At 38.0% G+C, this 20,336-nt stretch overlaps 1 protein-coding gene across 1 annotated transcript; it reads right to left on the bottom strand.

Annotated features, from left to right (window-relative positions):
• Window positions 1-70: 70 nt before the first annotated feature.
• On the bottom strand, window positions 71-20,044 carry LOC127412152 (synaptotagmin-14-like). Its single transcript, XM_051648283.1, is given in 8 exon segments — window positions 71-384; window positions 2,806-2,862; window positions 6,092-6,281; window positions 6,857-7,306; window positions 8,792-9,063; window positions 18,336-18,560; window positions 19,482-19,969; window positions 19,971-20,044. Coding segments are annotated over 8 exon segments (2,070 nt in total).
• Between the last annotated feature and the right edge of the window lie 292 nt (window positions 20,045-20,336).

The following is a 20,336-nucleotide window of genomic DNA, read 5'->3' as shown; positions in this document are numbered from 1 at the left end:
GGGCCTAACCTGCTCTCTGTCCTCTGCCCCATTTCTCAACTTATCATCATCGCCGTCACTTGTAAACTTTCTAGGACTCCAAAAGACTATGCCATTGACACACCTGTTGTCCCTTTGATTCTTTCATCTGAGTCCAGTGTGTCAGCTCCTCCTCTCCAGAGCTGTTCAGCCCCAGAGAGATCCAGCCAATCATCTCTTTCCGTTTCATGCTGCGCTTGTTGTAGACTGACAGGATGAGTGTGACGTCAGAGAGCTGGAACAGAGCTACTTGGAACACAAATGTCTCCTTGTAGGTGGGGTTGGGCTGGCCACGGCAAATGGACGTCTTACACTTGGACATCTCCTGACCCATTGAGTTCAGTAGAGCCAGCTTCACATATGTGTCTGAATAAGGATGAAACAGTCAGTCAGAACACTATCTGACGCTGATTATTAATAAAAATAAAAAAATGTTAAAAAAAACTCACAGGGGTCATTCACACAGGACGCATTTTTGTATTCAAAATAAATAAATTGAGCCTGATGACATTACGTGGCTCCGAACAGGTATCACGGCAGGTCCAAGGTGAAATGTCCACTGTGTGGCACTAAAAGAGAGTTTGGAATTTTCTTCCAGACAGATATGTTTTTTTTTAAAGTTAACTGTCTATTGAGTTAAAAAAAAAACTTTCTCCTTAGCCTAAATCTAAATGATATAAAAAAGCAAATGTGAGATGAAAAACACAATTGCTGAAGCAACCACATCATTTGTGGTGCTTCCATTAAGTTTTTGGCTCACGTGTTGACTCGCTTTAGTACTCATACATCGGTCCTTTGCATCGCAAGTGCAATGCTCTATCAGTTGAGCTACTGTGCAATTTGATCACGCTTGAACAAGCTTGTAAATGTACAGCAGTTGGTTATGTCATGCAAATGTTTAAGTGTAAGTCATGCCCTATACTAAAAATGTTTTGGTGTCATTAGATAGCATTGTGTGAGGAACAGGTCGAAAAGCAAGTGTTTATGAACTGATAATGTGCTCTTTTGCTGTGGTTTGTATGAAAGGAAATAAAAGTAATAGTTATTTTGGTGCCTAGTGTTCATTTCACCAGGGAACTGCCGCAATACATCCAAGTAAAACTCATTTTGCAAAAATGTATAGTAAAGAGTTTTTATGAGACCAGGTTGACATGGAATAGGACATGGGTGTCCAAGAAGCACTTTTAAAAGTTGAACTACTTTCGACTTGACATGGCATCGTAAAAATCTGGTGTCCATGACACAAGATGCTGAAAAAGCATTGAAACACGTTGACATGAACCATCAATTAAAAAACGGCAAAGATGGATGCAAGAATGCATCTGTGTGAATGGCCCCTTACAATCAAATCAATACTGTGTATTAAAAGTAAATTTGATTTCTCCAAAAAATTTTAAATGGCTTTCCAAAGCAACTATCATTAATAAAAGTATAAGAAGAATAAACAATAGAAAATAAAATAAATTATTCACAATTATTAATTGGGGAAAAATGAGACATCAGACAAAAAGAGAAAAAAACAAAAAAACAACAACAATGCATTGTTGGTTCGGAAGTTGAGAAATGTTAAATTAAGTAACAGGAAATTGTTATGGAGAAGTGCCTCTCATAACGCAGATTTTCAACACTGTACTTCCATCTTGGCAACAATGCAATCTCTTAATTTATCTGAAAACCAATTGATCATTCCATTCATTAATACAGGATGGAATTCATTGGCTGAAAATGGGCCATTTAGTTTCTTTTTGGGTCTAACGCTCGACACGAATCAATGCTCACTGATTAATAATAGAGTCCCGCATCACTCCTTTTGTCTTTGCCTTTCAGAACCTTTTGAGCTGCGATTCAACAGATGCATTCAAAAGCAACCTCTTTCACCATATTTAATTGAAAGTGCAGTCGAACTCCTCTGAGCGTGCTTTCTGCTGCCCTGCCCGCCGGCTTGCACTAGAATACAAGAGACGTTAGTATTCTCTCTGTGTCTTTGTGATAGGGTTACATTTCTGTTCTTGGGCCGATGAGTGTGTGGGCTTCCTGTGGAGTCATCCTGCTGTGTTTTGAAGACAAATTTTCACTCTTTTCTATTTTTCTGACTAATAGAGGAGCCAAATTAAAGACGCCCTGAGTTCATAGATGGGAATACAGACCCATACCTGGCACTAAGGAAATCATTGCCAGCTAAATGTGAGAGCGTTTCAATAACAGTTAAGAGAGCTGATTAGCCTCTGTAATGCAGCAATTATAGGAATCTGAACACTTCCTGTCACAGCTATAGAAATCAAACTCCAGTATCTGATTACCTACAATCCTGGTCTGCTGCATTGCAAAAATTATTCATGGAAAAAAATGACCTTCTAGCTTAATTATTATTATTATTTTTTTTTTAATCATAGCATTAAATGATCAAAATATTAAAGCTCAACATTAAAAAAATAAAAATAAAACAAGGTTATGGGGTGCATGCAAACAACACTACAAAGGGCAAAACAATTCCTTTATACATAATGTAATGTTGTAAAATGACAGCGTTTGAACCTTCTCCATGGATGAAAACGAAATGCAAAAAATGCAAACAAGCTTTGAAGGTTTTCTAAATGTTCTTTCTGTATTAAGTTTGAAATTTTTTGTGCTCGTATTCCACACAAATCAAACACTCAGCATCCATGTAGAAACGTTCACCTGTGTAATCAACATGATCAGTGATGGAACTATGAGAGAGGTGGCGTAAAAACAGAAAGATGAATGAACAGCATCCAGCTCTGATACATCTAACCACAAAAAACTCACCTCGAATTATGTACACCTGCCCACCTATCAAGTGCTTTAGACAACAGAACAAACCATCTGACAACAGGACAGGAGTCATCAGGGAGAGGGAGGGCAAAAGAGAGAATGCAAATAACAGCAGGAGAAAAAAACCAGGTCAAAAGGTTGAAGGTTCAAAGACACTACATTAGGTCAGATGTAACAAGTGTTCAAAAAGCATACTGCATCACTTCAGGTTAAGGGTCAATGCATAAGAGTGACATACAGCCCTTATCATCAATTCATGACACTGTCTAAAGCTGTGTGACAAAATGCTGAATATAATTTTATGACATTTAAAATCTGTTCTGAACTTATAGTGACATATGGTCATGGAGCACATTTACATGGACATTCTTTCACCGATTATGCTTAATAAACCGACAATGCATAAGGTCATGTAAATGCCTTAAAAGGCTTTCCTTTATCAGGGTAAGGTCATAAATGGCTTGAGCATAAACCGATCGACTATTACTCATATTTCGTTCTGCATGTAAACACATTTACCGGCATTCAAATGTGCAACAAATGTGTTTGAGATGGTATCTATATGCAGGGTTGGGGAGTAACGGAATACATGTAACGGGATTACGTATTTAAAATACTAAATATAAGTAACTGTATTCCACTACAGTTACAATTTAAATCATTGGTAATTAGAATACAGTTACATTCAAAAAGTATTTTGATTACTGAAGAGATTACTTTGCATTTTATTGTCATTTGTTTCATTTAATATTTAGTACTTTCAGATGGAAAACATTTATACATATAAATGATGTGATCCAAAGTGCATTTGAACAGCGGTGAAACTCTTTCTTATGATGTGTTACATTCATACAAGCAGACAGAGAAGTAAGTTTGAAGTAAGTTTGCAGCAGAAGAAATAGAAAGAAACCTTATGTAAATTGTCAGCTTCACACTAAGCTAAAATGCTATTTCTAGCCATTTTACATGCACGTTACCAGGCACGATCATATTTTTTTAGCAAGAAAATTCACGTTGGATCATAATTTCTTTTTTCTAGTAAGACCTTTGATATTAGGGCAAAAATCATATTCTTGATAATTTTTGTACTGTTTTCCTGTAAAAATATCTAAAAATCCTTAAAACAAGATAAATTAGATTAATCTTGTTTTAGAAACAACACTGCATAAGATAATTAGGTTTTTCAGAGAATGTATTTTGACATACTGTGCTAGCAGATTTTTTATAGTCAAAACAAGTGAAAAAAATCTACCAGTGCTGAAGAAGTAATCCAAAGTATTTAGAATACGTTACTCAAAAGTAACCCTCCCAACCCTGTCTATATGGTATCTACTGATGGTATCTATATGCAGTTATGAGTGCCTTCTGAAGGCTTATAAATGCCCTGGCATACTCGTGGCAAATTAGTTCTTTGTTCTTCGAAGGCTCAGAGCCAGAAAGAAGTTCGAAACAGCTGAGCAATGGCATACTGTTTGCGAACATTCAGACACTGGCCATGACACTGGGGGAGCCGTTTAGAGAAGCATTAAAATGTAGGGACGAACAAGACTTACATGTAAAACCGTAACTAATGTGACATTAAAATGTGTTAACTGACTTCATGCCTCATTCTATGAGTAGAATTCACAAGAGATCAGTAATAGAAGCTGTTTTAACCACTCAAAGATGATTTAAAGTAATATACACTACTGGTCAAAACTTTTGAAACACTTGACTGAAATGTTTTTCAAGATCTTAAAAATCTTTTGATCTGAAGGCGTATGCTTAAATGTTTGAAATTAGTTTTGTAGACAAAAATATAATTGTGCCACCATATTAATTTATTTCATTATAAAACTAAAATTTAATAATAATAATAATAATAATAAAAAAAGGTTTTGAAATTGATGTCTTGGACCAAATAATAAAGAAAAGCAGCCAATAAGGGCCCAACATAGATGGGAACTCCTTCAAATACTGTTTAAAAAGCATCCCAGGGTGATACCTCAAGAAGTTGGTTGAGAAAATGTCAAGAGTACATGTCTGCAAATTCTAGGCAAAGGGTGACTACTTTGAAGATGCTAAAATATAACACAGTTTTGATTTATTTTGGATTTTGTTTAGTCACAACATAATTCCCATAGTTCCATTTATATTATTCCATAGTTTTGATGACTTTACTATTATTCAAAAATGTGAAAAAAAAAAATGAGTGTGTTTCAAAACTTTTGACCGGTAGTGTATATGCAGAAGATAATGTGTAATTTTTCATGTTTACATTCTGCATTCATGGCACTAATATGTAACACGTTATACATGGCCATAATATGCGCCGATTACACTCTGTTAATGTAATTTATGATGACACTGGCACTACTGCAAAGATGGGTGTATACAAGAATGATAATGAGCAGAATACAGACAAAAGAATGATGATAGGCATATCTTACTTTAGGCAGATGTGTGAAGCAGCATATCAAATAACAGAGTGAATAAGCACTTAAGAGTATTTGAGTAGATTTGATTCCTTTTGTAGACTAATTAAACAAACAAAAAATCTCATGACAAGGTCTTGGAAAATGTCTCTACATGAACGATCATACAGGTATATGTAAGTTTATACCAGCTGGCTAATAACTCTGCAGGCTGGTGTTTTCATTTTGACTGATCTTGACTGACAGAACAATGTAAACGGAATTAGTTGTCAGCATCAAAGTAGCTGGAGCTCCGGCTCACACCTACTGATGATGTGGACCAATGGCAGTAAGAATGTGTTTAGCTACCAGTATGAAATTTTCCTGAATGTTTGCTCTGGCTAGCTGTTACAAACCACCAAAACAAACTCAAAAACACCTTAGTTCTGGCCAAATTTAGTTCGAAATTAAATCACACCCGTTCATTCTTTGATTTCGTATGAAGTATGCTGGGGCCTTTAGGCTCTTATATTGAACTCTTTGACTGAAGTGTGACGGAAGCTTTGGGGAGGTTAAGAGGTCATTTAAGGCAGTGCTTATCAGCAGGATGATATGACAGACATTTTCAGAGAGAAAAAGAGGTGGAGGACTGAGAGAGGGAAAGAGAGAATGGGAACAGATTGTTGAGGGCACTTTTGGGGTCAAAAGTTTCACAGTTGTTGGGCTTTAACCTTGCAAACCTTTTGGATGGTGATACAGGTACTACAAGATTAATCTGATGCTGGAGTGCTCTAGAATGGCAAACCACTCACTCTTTGGTGAGTGGTTAAGTGTTGGGTTATGTGTTCTAACACAGAGTAAACATGCTGAACAGCTTTGTGACTCACTGGAAGGTTTATTTGCGGCAAGGTTTTTGAAGTGGCTTCCTTTGATGACCTCCACAGAGAGGCGTCCTGTAGTGGCATTGTACAAAAGCCCCAGCAGGATCTCCGGAGCTGACCCCTGAGCTGCAGATGGGAACGACGAGGCCGTTTCACTGCACGACACATCTGACACACTTGCCTGAGAGTCACTACCCTGGGACACACACAATCAATGTGTAATCACTTATTTTACAATATGCTGACCATCATTTTGCCAAGTTGGGCATGTTAATGGATAAACATATTTGCTCGTACTGGAAAAACATTCTTATCACCAATTAGACTTTAGGGTTAGGTTTAGGGTTTGGGTCGAGCTTATTAACCTGTCATTCTTATACATTTTTTATCAACCTATCTCTTCCCTCTGGCGTAGTTAATGGTTAAGATTAGGGATAGGGATGTTTGTTCGACAGGCAAGTTTTCCGTAAGAAAGTGAGCATCACTATGCCCTTCTCTTTCCGAAGGGCAGTCACCTTGTCACCTTGAATACCAAAATTGATGTTTATAGCAAATATTGTTGGAATGACTCTACGAGTAGCATAGTAGCCTTCAAGGGCACAGATAATTCATTTGGAACTTGCCAAAGATGTTGATCCCAAGACACATCCTATTTAGCAAAATAACGGTCACCAAAATACTCTATGTACCCCAGGTATGTTTTAATACCCATGCATTTTTAACACACTCAAAAGTATGTTGTAATACACACGGATGTTCCAACACACTCACAGGTATGTTGCAGCAGGGGTCCAGTATGATGGGGACAGACATCTTGCCCTGCAGGTTGAGTTTGGTGAGGTAGAACACCTTCTCTCCAAGAGCTTTCTCCTTCTTCATCCTGCGCACACTATACAAACGCAACCGGACTGCGTAGTTCCCGATCATCTCTGACTCTATATGGCTGAAGTGAAATGTCTCTGTGAAGACAGGACAGGGGCCACGCTGGATGATGGTTTTTGCCCTCTGTTTTTTGGTGGGCAGCAGCACCAAATGCACCTGCCAGGATATATTACCCGTGCATTTGAAAGGAGGAATGTCCGTCAGTGCTGTTATCGTGACAGACAGATGCTGGTCAGATGAATCGTAGTCAAAGACAACGTCAAGAGTTCCGTACTGAGCAAGAGGCTCAGGGTCATAACCTTTGGGAAGCTGAGCAGCTGAACCACGTGCAGAGAGATCCTACAGAGATGATTGACAGATAAAGTGAGAGATTTAGAGGAAGTGAGTAGTAACTGTTACCTTCAGGGTGGGAATAAAAATTTACTATATATTGATTTATTGATACTTTATTGTCCATTACTGTGGAAATGTAACTTTGACTTCTTACAAATACACAGACAACACAGAACAATCACACAAATTACATAAAATCTCATAAAATAATAATAAAACTAAATCTTGCTAGAAGAATGTCTCAAAATCTCTTTTAAAATTTAAATTGCACAAATTGATCATGATTAGATACATCATTAAATTAAATTAAAAATGAAACAAAAAAATGTAAAGACATATCTTTGCATTCACATTATTCCTCGCCTTGAAAGTAGATCTCTTTTTGGTCCATATATTTTTGTTCCATGTTTTCCAAGACCTAAAATGGGTGTGTCAGATAAGGGGACACCCAAAATGCATGTTGTTGGGAGGGAACAGGGTTGGGAAACACAGCTAGAGATTTACATGGTACCTGCGCAGAGGGGCTTTAGATGGGCCCTGTATTCCACAACATTGTTAAATCCATAAGACAGCGAGTTATGACATATATAATGATGGATGAAGATATTTTCAATGATTGATGGCTAAACCAAAATTTTTATTGCTATAATTCATAAAACAAAGTAACACTGATGATGTGCCACAGAGTACGAACATTGCAGAATTACACTGTTAAAGTTTAAACCTATAAATTATTACGTATGTTTCTAAAGCACATGCACTCTGAATTATGAAGGAGTTTGTGTGTGCATCTGTGTGGTTGTGTGCATGTGCTGTTAAGGTAATGGAAACCATGAAAGTACTTTAGCAAATCATATATGACAGCAGTGCCCTAACAATAGACCAATAAAAATGTCTATTTAATTCTGTTTTTGGATGAGTGAGGGACAGAAGCAGCAAAGCACGTGAACGCTCAAATTTTCTAACTTTAAAAAAAGTATTTCTATCTTTGATAACCAAGTTGTATGATTAAAATAGGTAAAAAAGTATTTTGCTAAATTTGGTCAGTTCAGTTGTCGCACCTTCATAAACCGAAAATTCTGTCGTCATCATCATATGTATACGTCACTCGAAACTTGTATGACTATTTCCCATGTAACAGAAATGGAGTTTTTATAAATATATCATAAAAAAAAAAAAGAAAAAGAAAAAAAAAAGGCATGATGATCAGTAGCGGTCAAGTTCAGTTGCAAATTTGCTTGGTATATTAAGAAAAAATATATAAATATATTAGGTTAAGATTTGAACCCCCTTGCAGACTAAATGAAAACTAGACTTATTAACCTTTGCATGAGTAATGTTGTTTTTCACTTAGTTTTTTTCACCTTTGGTCAAAACCTACACATAGTGACTGCCACTGGTGCCCCCTCCAAAACATAGGAGATATTGACAAGGTGGGTACTTCAATGCAGTGAGTGATACACAGATGTTTTGGCTAAAACACACACAAACCTCTGGGCTGAGAACAGCAGTGCTGTCGCTGGGCACGTCTTCTTCGTAGCCTTTGTTGAGGAAACACTCGGTTTCCTGTGCACCGCTGACTTCACTCGGACATTTCCCATAACTGTGTCTGGGGCTCTCGCTCCCGTGGGAAAGATCACATTTGGCATCGCCCAGGTCAGAGGGTGTGCAGGACATACGTGGTGACCCATCCTCGTCCTGATAGGGTGGAGGCTGTAGCTCATCCAGTGGCGGAGTCCGTCTCATCCGCTGGATACAGTTTACTGATGGGGGTAAAAGTGGGATATCTGCATTTAGTCATATGTAAGTAATATGAAAAAGTTTCCATTTTTGACATTTTAGGGAAATTAGATAAAAATTTAGTAGGCTGCCATTTAAATGTGCCATCTCATTCCAAGTGCTTTACACAGTGCATTGATTGGAGTGACAGCTCCCTTGGAGTAACCTGGACTTAAACTTCTTGGTCATGGGCAGAATGGAGCAGAATTCAGTAACTCAGTAACAAGAATTTGTGTATTTAAAGGGATAGTTCACCCAAAAATTAAAATGTTGTCATCATTTACCCACCATGATGTCATTCCAAACCCACATAGTTTATTGCATGGAACAGTCTCCAACATTCTGAATTCTAATATCTCCGTTTGTGTTCCACGAAAGAAAGTAAGTCATACGGATTGGAACAAAATGAGTAAATGATGACAGAATTTTTATTTTTGGGTGAGCTAACTCTTTAAAGAGAGACTACACAGGACTGAACCTGCAGCTCAAATAGGCTTGTAATTAATGATACAGTACGTTATATGGTTTTCAAAACTCTATTAAATACTAATAGCCTATAAGACAGGTTCTTTGAAGCCCTCAGATGGACTCAAGAAAAGGTCAAATCTTGTTTTCAAGTAAGAGAACCCTTCCAAAGTGCTTTGTTATATTTGCGTTTTGGCTTCCAGAAGCTACAGCAAGCAAAATCAAGCCAGCTTCCATAAATCATCATAGTGTATCTGAGATCTTACTCACTGTGTATTAAGACATATCCCTTACACCTACATCTTCACAAATTATTCAACTGTCCTTCAAGATCATCAAGAGCTTAAAATCAATTAAAGATCTGCTGAGAGTGTGCGTCTGATGATAAATTAAACAAATGAGCCTGCTTCATCCTTTCAGAGGTGGAAACTTAAGGAAAGCTAAGGAAACATCTCTGATGCTGGAAGAGGCACAGAGACACTCAAAGTCATAAGGGGACAAAACTGAGATGAATGGCAAAAGTGGCCAGATTTACCTGAATTCATCCTGCATGCAGAATTTACAATGCTCTGTATTGATGAGAATGTACCAAGTGACTGTTGCCATGGTAACATGTTACTGTCAGGACAGGAAGATTTAGTGATCTCATAAGTACTACACTCACGCAAACATGCACGCATGCACGCACACACACACACACATTTGCTCAGCTATCTAAAAGGGGAAATAGCATAGACTTCTATTGTTTTTATAAAAATGATAACTATAATTACAATTGTAACAGTAAAGGATGAACAAGGAGGAGGTGGGCACCGGATGAACAGTCAACATAAAGTTTAATGAGAAACTAAACGAACATAAACAAACACACACACACATGCAGCGCGGCCGCATACGTCTCTCTCTCTGAAACTGGCACCTCCGGCACCTATTTATCTCACACTCCTGCTGATCAGCTGATTCAGACCCCGGCCACGCCCTCCTCCTTGTCACAACAGTGAACTCACCCTAACCCACGCCCTAAACCTAACTGAAAAGTTTTAGAATTTTTAAATTCATTATTTAATTTATGTATAAATCGTTTTTCCAAATGAGGACATCTCAGAATGCCCCCAAAGGGAGGCTTTGTCTGATTTAGCTTACTTTTGGGTACAAATTTGTCACCAAACTATAGCTAAGTAAGTACCTTGTATGCAAATCTTGTGTGCTTCAGTGGAACCAAGGAAATCTGACCTTTTAAACAAATAAGTTAATGGAATATTTCACCCAAAAATTTAAATGCTGATGTTATTTGCCCACCCCCACCTTGTTCCACACCCATATGACTGGAACACAAAAAGAGATGTTAATCAGAATGACAGCTTCAGTCACCATTCACTTTCATTGCATCTTTCTTCCATACAATGAAAGTGATAGTGACCCTAGAGTCCCTGACATTCTTCTTTACATTCAACTTTTGTGGGTCAAAAAAAGTTTTGTGCATAGAAAAAGATATACAGGTTTGGAATGACATGAGGGTGAGTAAATTACAGAAATGTCAATTTTTGGGTGAACTATCCCTTTAACATCATGACACAAATCTTAAATTATTTTTCTTCATTTTACATAACCTTTATTATTTAAAATTTTCAGAATCCCAAAAGTTTATTTCCATGTTTAATTCACAAAAATCCCAGATTCAAAGTGTGGTCTTAGATTTTTTGACCAACTTTATTATACACATGTAATACATAAGTGTTTTTCCAACATACAGTGCTTTCAGAAATATTCAGACCCCTTTAATAATCCCCATCCACTAATTGGCTCTGTAACTCTACTCTCTCCTCTCCACCAATAGCTGGTGTGTGGTGAGCATACTGGAGCACTATGGCTGCTGTCGCATCATCCAGGTGGATATTGTACACCACTGGTGTTGGTTGAGGAGAGTCCTCTGTTCACTGTGTAAAGCGCTTTTTTTTTTTTTTTTCACATTTTGTTGTTGCAGCCTAATGCTAAAATGCTTTCAATTATTTACTTTTTTTCACATCAATCTACACTCCATACCCCATCATGACAAAGCAAAAACCAAAAAGTTTTTGATAACTTTGCCCATTCATTAAAAAGGAAAAACTTAAATATCACATTGACATAAGTATGCAGACCCTTAACTTAGTACTTAGTTAAACCACCTTTGGCAGCAATTACAGCCTCAAGTCTTTTTGGGTAAGATCCAAAAAGCTTTGCACACTGCCATTCTTCTCTGCAGATCCTCTCAAGCTCTGTCAGGTTGGAGGTTGACCGTCAGTGGACAGCCATTTTCAGGTCTCTCCAGAGATGTTCAATTGGGTTCAAGTCTGGGCTCTGGCTGGGCCACTCAAGGACTTTCACAGAGTTGTCCCTAAGCCACACTTGCATTGTTTTGGCTGTGTGCTTAAGGTCATTGTCCTGTTGGTAGGTGAACCTTTGGCCCAGTCTGAGGTCCTGAGCACTCTGGACCAGGTTTTCATTAAGGATATCTCTGTATTTTGCTGTGTTCAGCTTTCCTTCAACCCTGACCAGTCCCCCAGGCCCTGCCGCTGAGAACACCCCCACAGCATGATGCTACCACCACCATGCTTCACCATTCGGATGGTATTGCGCAGGTGATGAGTGGTGCCTGGTTTCCTTCAGACATGACACTTGAAATTAAGGCCAAACAGTTCGATCTTCATTTCATCAGACCAGAGAATCTTGTTTCTCACAGTCTGAGAGTCCTTTAGGTGCTTTTTTATGTGTCTTGCACTGAGGAGAGGCTTCTATCTGGCCACTCTGCCATAAAGCCCAAATCGGTGGAATGTTGTAGTAATAGATGTCCTTCTGCAAGTTTCTTCCATCTCCACACATCATCTCTGGAGCTAAACCAGTGTGACCATCGGGTTCTTGGTCACCTCTCTTACCAAGGCCCTTCTCCCCCGAATGCTCAGTTTGGCCGGGCAGCCAGCTTTAGGAAGAGTTCTGGTTGTTCCAAACTTCTTCCATTTAAGAATTATGGAGGCCACTGTGCTCTTGGGAACCTTCAATGTAGCCAGTATGTATTTGTAGCCTTCCCCAGATCTGTGCCTCGACACAATCCTGTCTCTGAGCTCTGCAGGCAGTTCCTTTGACCTCATGGCTTGGGTTTTGCTCTGATATGCATTTTCAGCTGTGAGACCTTATATAGACAGGTGTGTGCCTTTCCAAATCATGTCCAATCAATTGAATTTGCCACAGGTGGATCAAAATCAAAGTGTAGAAACATCTCAAAGATGATCCAGAGAAATGGGATGCACCTGAGGGATTACACAATGATGACTCTAAGACTTTATAGATACAGTTTCATTTTCTGTTAATGCATGATTTTCTGTAAAGCTGCTTTGAAACTGTGTGTGTTATGACAAGTGCTATACAAATAAAAATTACTTGACCTGAGCTAAATTTTAAGTGCCATAGCAAGGGGACTGAATATTCATGTCAATGTGATATTTCAGCTTTTTCTTTTAAAATGTATTTAAATAAGTTATGAAAAGTCTGGTTTTTGCTTTGTCATTATGGGGTATGGAGTGCAGATTGATGTGAAAAAAGAAAATAACTTAAAGCATTTTAGCATAAGGCTACAACATAACAAAATTTTTAAAAAAATGAAGGGTTCTGAAACCTTTCGGAATGCATTGTATAAGCTAAAAAAATACAAAGGTATGGCAGTACCTAGCATTTTCTCCAAGGGCAGAAAATTGAAACTCGGAGAAAAGAAATATTCTGTTTAAGAAGACTGAAGAGCGTTGTTCTTCTGTCTCAATATTGAATGACATCTTTGATCATAAACACACTACTTTTAACCCAGGCTATAAACAAGAGAAAATGTGTGTGTATGGGAGAGAGAGTATGCCAAGTATTCCTATAATGTTTTGATCAATTGTAATGTCAAACATTTCATGTGTATATTTTTAATCTGAATGCAGTAAGATGATTCCACAATGTAGAAACATTAAGAATGAAGAGTGTTTCACTTCCTAAACATAAACCATTCCTGCTTAAAGATGCAATTAGCTATTTTATTTCTCATTAAAGATATTTTAATCATAAATAAATGAAAATACCATTTGAAAAGTATGTTTAAAATAAATCATGTACACTTTCCTGAAATGAAGACTGAAGCATAATATCAAAATAAAGTCAGCTCTATTTTAACGGAGTGAATATTTGCACTATAGGTGTAAATAGCACCTGCCACACAGCAAGGCTATTTGCACTCCAATAGTCCAATAAAAACACAGACACTAAAGACAAACTGCACCCACTAGTGTAATTGCAATAGCATAGTGTGTAAAGATGGTGTGGATGAGTTTTATCAAGCAGACATCCTGGGTTTGATTTCCACTCTTTATCCTCCTCACTATTTCTTTTAATACTACTTGCAAGTACAAAAATGAATAAAAGGTTGATTCCACCCCCCATTTTTTTTTTCTTTTTTTTTTTTTTGGACATGGTGGGGAGTTGAGAGAAAGGTTTGATGCATTAACCTTGCTTTTACTATAGTAATATTGCTGTAACCATGCTTTTTGACTATAGTTTTAATTCAATTAACCATGGTGTTATTACAGTAAAATTGTGTTATTAAAGTAACCATGTTTATTTTATTTTTTTGGGTTATTATGATTTTACTACAAAATACCATGGTAATACTATGGTTACTGTAGTAAAACTATGGTTAATTTTTGTAAAGGAAGGTTAGGGGTTGGTGTAGTGTGTCTATGGGACTCTATATAAACACAATAAACAGGCTGCAGTGATGCCCCTTATACTATATGCTAGTACTTAATTAGATGTGCAAATAGCATCTAACACTATTTGCACTCAGTGCAAAGAAGATGCTTTTTGTTGCTATTTACACATAGTGCAAACAGCTGCTTCCTTTTAATCGCTTCATGGGGAACGTTATGTTGAGATCACATGACCAGGTGAAGTCTACTCAGTTTATGCAAGTAATCCCTCTGTTATTTCATAATTTCGTTGCTGAATAAAATAATCATGGCTGACTGTATGGGAAGCACATTTTGGCAATGGCATCCATAAATTAAAACTTTTGCTTTTCCATTATGCTGCATCCAAACCACTAGGTGTCAGTATAAGTCCAAGAAGACTGCCATATTGGCCAACACAACTTAAAGTTACGGAGTGCAACCTTAAAGAACCTGCTCCTAAAACAAGGATAATAGCTGCTCTGCTGGGTCTGATTGTGTCTTCAGCTCATAAATTGTTTGCATCTTCTAAAACATTAGTGCATGAGTGTCAAACCTCTAGCTCTCTATGCACCACCAGCATCATTCAGACAAAGTTGTAACTGCACACAGCTGTGTGTAATTGAATAAGTGTTCATTTTAAGTATATCTGTCGAAACACAATGGTGAGGTCGAAGGATGTGATCACTATGGCAACAAAGAAGGCAACAGGAGCAGATATTGTGTTCTAACAGAAAACACTCCGCTGTGTGTGTAAGATGTATGAGTGCATGTCAGCAGAATGTGTGTGTTTAAGTGTTTGTGAGTATCCAAGCAATATAAATGTGTGTGTGTAAGTGTTAGCTCCTCATATATTATACAGATGGCCTTAGGCTACAACCTCTACTGCCTCTAGGAAAACAACTCATGAGAAAGGCACACAGCTCTCTCTCTCTCTCTGTCCAGCCACAACCTCCCCCCCCCCCCCCCCCCCCGTTGTTCACTGAAACAGAGGGTGAAATCAGAGAAATAAATCCACCAGCTTCTGCCTCTTTTTTCTCTTTCAGCACTTCCCTTTGACACATTTTGATTCTTTAATTTACTCTCTTCACCAAGCTCAATAATCTTACTGCTCTATTCTCTGAATCCCTGAGCATCTGCAATGAATCCAGCAGTGATTTCAGTACACATGACATACAGTATCCTTTTCCAGGAATGGGAATGAAGAGTGCATAGACAAACAGAGGTACAGAGAAGGACCCTACCCTACATGGACAAAAGTATGTGGACATGGGATTGTCTATTTTTAGCTACACCCATTACTAGCAGGTACATAAAAGATGAAATCTCCTTAGAGAAACATATTTAGCAAATGGGGACATACTTTTCTATTCCAGCATGACAATGAATGAACATTACATTTATATAGCACTTTTCTGACACTACACTCAAAGAGCTTTACACAACACCACCACCTCAACCACCACCAGTGGTGTACAACATCCACCTGGATGATGCAACAGGAGCCATAGTGCACCAGTATGCTCACCACACACCAGCTATTGGTGGAGAGGAGAGAGTAGAGTTATAAAGCCAATTAGTGGATGGGGATTATTAGGAGGCCATGATTGAGAAGGGCCAATGGGGGGAATTTAGCCAGGACACCAGGGCTACACCCCTACTCTTTACAAGAAGTGCCCTAGGATTTTTAATGACCACAGAGAGTCAGGACCTCAGTTTAACATCTCATCCAAAGGACAGTGCCTTTTTACAGTATAGTGTCCCCATCACTATACTGGGGCATTAGGACCCACACAGACCGCAGGGTGAGCACCCCCTGCTAGCCTCCCTAATACCTCTTCCAGCAGCAACCTTAGTTTTCCCCAGGAGGTCTCCCATCCAGGTACTGATCAGGCTCAACCCTGCTTCTGTGGGCAACCAGTCTTGAGCTACAGGGTGATATGGCTGCTGGTGATGGTCCATAAAGAAAAGGTTTACTGTCATCTATTGAAAAGCCTCTCTCAGAAGAGTGGAAGCTGTTACAGCAGCAAACTGAGGACCAAATCCATATTAATGCCCATGTTTATGAAATCAAGTGTTTTTCATGCACATATGTATGTCTTTAGGTTGTTGAGGGGGGTGATGTTGGAGGGGTCGAGGATGCCGATTGCACCACCTTCAGTGAGCCGCTGGCGCCCCCCTTAACATGGCGCCCCATGCATTGCATACCTTGCATATATGGTTTTTGCACCTCTGCATATGCCTTTCTATGGGAAGCACAACAAAATACTACACTAAGCAGGAACAGAGCCAAGAACACTCTCAGTATTGTTGTACTCTTGCCTTTCTTTACAGCTATTTATGTACGTGTGTGTTAATGTAGCTGAGCATTCCAAGTGTGTACTGGTTTCTTGTGCAAAAAAGTGTTTTTCCAGAACCACCCTTATTCACTTGATATAATATCTTCATGATCTGAACTCTTTGCTCTCTCTAAAAGAGTCACTCCTGCCAGTAAGAGCAAACCACATTTGGTTTTATTAAAAACATGTTTCATTCAGATATGTATACGGTGTCTATTACTGACTGTTCTTCAGAAAAAAAAAAAAAGAAGAAAAAAAAAAAGAACTCTTCTGTTACGCCAAAATTCCAAAGAAAACGTCACTGAGCAGGAAGAGCATTTGAAGGTGTGCAGCGCCATCTAGTGTTAATTGATGGACATACGTCAGTTAAAGAGGTTCTACTCAATTTGCATTACTCAGTCATCACATCAGCGCAACAGAAGACAAAATACACACCCAAAGGGTTGCCACCCGGCCAGGATTTTTAATTGGAAAAATTTAATTCCATTCCGGGATGCAAAATGTCCCGGAGTTTCAATATTTTCCTGATGCATTTACACATATGAACCCTTGTTTATAAGCACACAAGGAGAATCAAACACATTCTTATATGAATCATATGAAAGTCCGATTACTTTTAGTGAGTTGGTCTACTTACTATAATCCTTTAATATTCTGGAAAATGTCAGAAAAAAGGAAAATCCTCCCTTTTAATGTAAGAGGTCTTAGGTTAATAATGGCCAACATGGAACGAGTAAATCTTGAAATGTGTTCTGTATATCTTGAAAATATTTTTTTGAGTAAATGTTTATGTACATGTATATTATTTCCTTTGGTTTAAATGTACGAATGTTTTTTATTTTTTTATTTATTTTTTTTTTTACTTTATACATAACTATATACTTCATACATACATATTTATACATTTTAAAACATTCAGTGTTCAGTGTGAACCATAAACTCGAGAAAAATGCTTAGGGCCATATTAAGTAAATATTATTATAGAAATATATACCTGTACACACACACACACACACACACACTCACAAACACACACATTTCAATTTCATAACAAAATTCCATCAAACTGAATTAAGAAAAAAAAAAAAAAAGTAAATAGTATTTTACTTTTATTTAATTTTGTTAAAAATTACACAATTCATTTTGATGGGATTTTGTTATGAAATTTTTGAGTTTATTAATGTTATTGTTTGATTGAATTATATGCTATATATTCGGTAATTTACATACCAAACAAGGAGTAAACAATCATAAATAATGTTTTATTTCTTGTATGATGATCAGCAATGCATTTTTGGTCATTGATCAGATGTCCAGGAATTTCAGGGCCAAGGTGGCAACCATACACACATAAAGGCCTATCTTCTTCTTCTTCTTTCGGGTGCTCCCGTTAGGGGTCGGCACAGCGGGCCATCCATGATCCACATATTTGACTTACACACATATAGGTCTATAATAAAACTTTAATAATTAAGTCAATTTAAAATGGTTAAACACTTTTCACTTCCATAATGTGATGTAAAAGAAAAATAGTTTGTGACTTCAGCTGAAAAGGAAAGTAACTTTATTGGAGGAGCAAGTTATTACATCTTGATAAAAGATTACAAACAAAATGTTTCTCCCTTTTGGAATCAGCATATGACCGCAGTCTAAACGGGAAATCCCATTTAAAGCTATCTGAACTGCTAAAATGCTGTTTTCGTTGTGTAAACTTACTTTCGTCTGCTGAGGCCTCGCTGCTGTAGCCGTCATATTCAGCCGCTAGGTGGCAGTATTTCTGTCTTGTGTCCCAGCCATAGCCCTTCTGGTGCAGTGTATTGGCTCCTGCTGAGCCACCCCGGAGACCCTGTGACCGAGACACGGCCTCTTGGTACTGTCCAATCACCTCATCTTCACTGTCTGACGACGAACAGTGATAGTCTGCATTCACGTAACTCTTATCTAAGAGAGAGAAAAGGAGGGAAAGAAAAAGGAATACAAAACAATGTATATTCACCTTTTATTTGTATTTAACATTAGAAGGCAGCAGAAATCTTTTTGAGAAACTTAATTCCTAGTCAAATACCCACCTTCTCTCAAAGGCCTATTTGAAAACATTTGCACTGCCAAGGGAGGCGTAAAGGCATAAAATCTGACTGAGTGAAAACACATCTGTAATAATCAGGGTAAAAAAAGTGTAAAAATGTTTGATGACGCAAACCTTTAGCTCAAATAATTATAATATCAATCAAAAGGTAAATCCAATCACTAGAAAGCTCCTCATAAATATTAAATACAAATGATTTATGACAACATGTCTATTTATCATTTCAATACATTTGCCATGCTGCTCTCTAAAAGCCACATAACAGATTTTACTCGTCTTACAGCATTCTGTCCTCCAATTCTCAGGAAAACCACTAGAGGGCAATATAGCTTAACCACAAAACGCATTCTCACATTCACAGGCCTAGGAAAAGGTATGCAGGCAATACATTCTCTTTTTGCCTAACCCATTAATTAACATTCTTGGAAATTCAGACAGAGAGGACATGACATCAGTATTTTTATTTAAAACAAGAAACCCCAAAGCACCTTTACATTTACTCAGAAAGAGAAACAGAGAGACATTAAAACTAGAGAGATGCATTAAGTGTCAGAAACAGCTGAATTCCAATTTCCGCAAACAGACAACAAAAGGGTAAAGAGAAACATCAGTTAGACCCCAAGAGATAACAATCACACTTGATGAGGAAATAAAACAGATTAGATCAGTCCAAGTGCATTTAAGTAAAAAAAGAGCCAACATGGCTGAAAGGACATGAGCATCCATGGAGAATCACATGAGGAGATGGAAACAAGTCAACAGCTTCATCTTCTCACCTTTAGCATGTCTCCCCCTCTTGCTGGAGGACCTCTTCTCATCACCACCTGTCGGGCTCTTAAGAGATGTTTTTAGTGTGGTGGAGCCAGTTCTTTCTTTACCACAGAAGCTGTTTCGTTGGAGTACAGGTTTCTTCTCATCCGAAGGTGATTCAGCATCTTTTTGTGCCTTTAACTTGTTTCCATTCAGAGTGTCAGAAGTTTGTGAGCAGTCATTTTCTGTCTCAGTGGAGAGCAATGAACCAGTGTCACTGCCTGTAGTGTGCGGCTTTGGGTCCTTTACTAGGCCAGATACAGCCTGGGCCTTGATTTCAGTCCTACCTGGAAAAGGATCTCTTTCTTGGGCCTGCAGTGCTGCAGCTTCCTTCTCTGCTGCCTCTTTCTTACGAATCCTCTTCAGCTCCTCGGCCTGGACATTGTAAACGATGGTGTTGACCTGTTTGGCGGGTTCTCCGGTCACTGTGTACGTGAAGTCGCTTAGTACTTAGTGCCTTTTCTGTCACAGAATCCAGCATGGCAGACATGAAGGGAAGACTTTGCTGGAAGCCTTTAAAAAATTCCATGTTTCCAGTGACATCAGGGAGCACCAAGTTTGATTGATCAGTTTATGATTTTTCTTAAAAAAACGTATCAGTCTATGGAGTATGACTTTGAACCTAACTCACTGCCAGAGATGGAATATTAATTTTAAATTTATCTTAAATAAGCTTTAGTACATTTTTAGGCATTAGATGTACCTATAATCTACAATTCAAAGTTACTTTTAATGGCAACAACACATTATAAGTTTGGCAACCAACAGATTAAGCTATGAAAAAATATTGGAGAACCTGCAAAAAAGAAGAAAACAAATCA

This window comes from Myxocyprinus asiaticus, chromosome 21 (assembly GCF_019703515.2).
Source record: "Myxocyprinus asiaticus isolate MX2 ecotype Aquarium Trade chromosome 21, UBuf_Myxa_2, whole genome shotgun sequence".
Classification (NCBI taxonomy): Eukaryota; Metazoa; Chordata; class Actinopteri; order Cypriniformes; family Catostomidae; genus Myxocyprinus; species Myxocyprinus asiaticus.
This window is presented reverse-complemented; position numbering and strand designations above follow the sequence as displayed.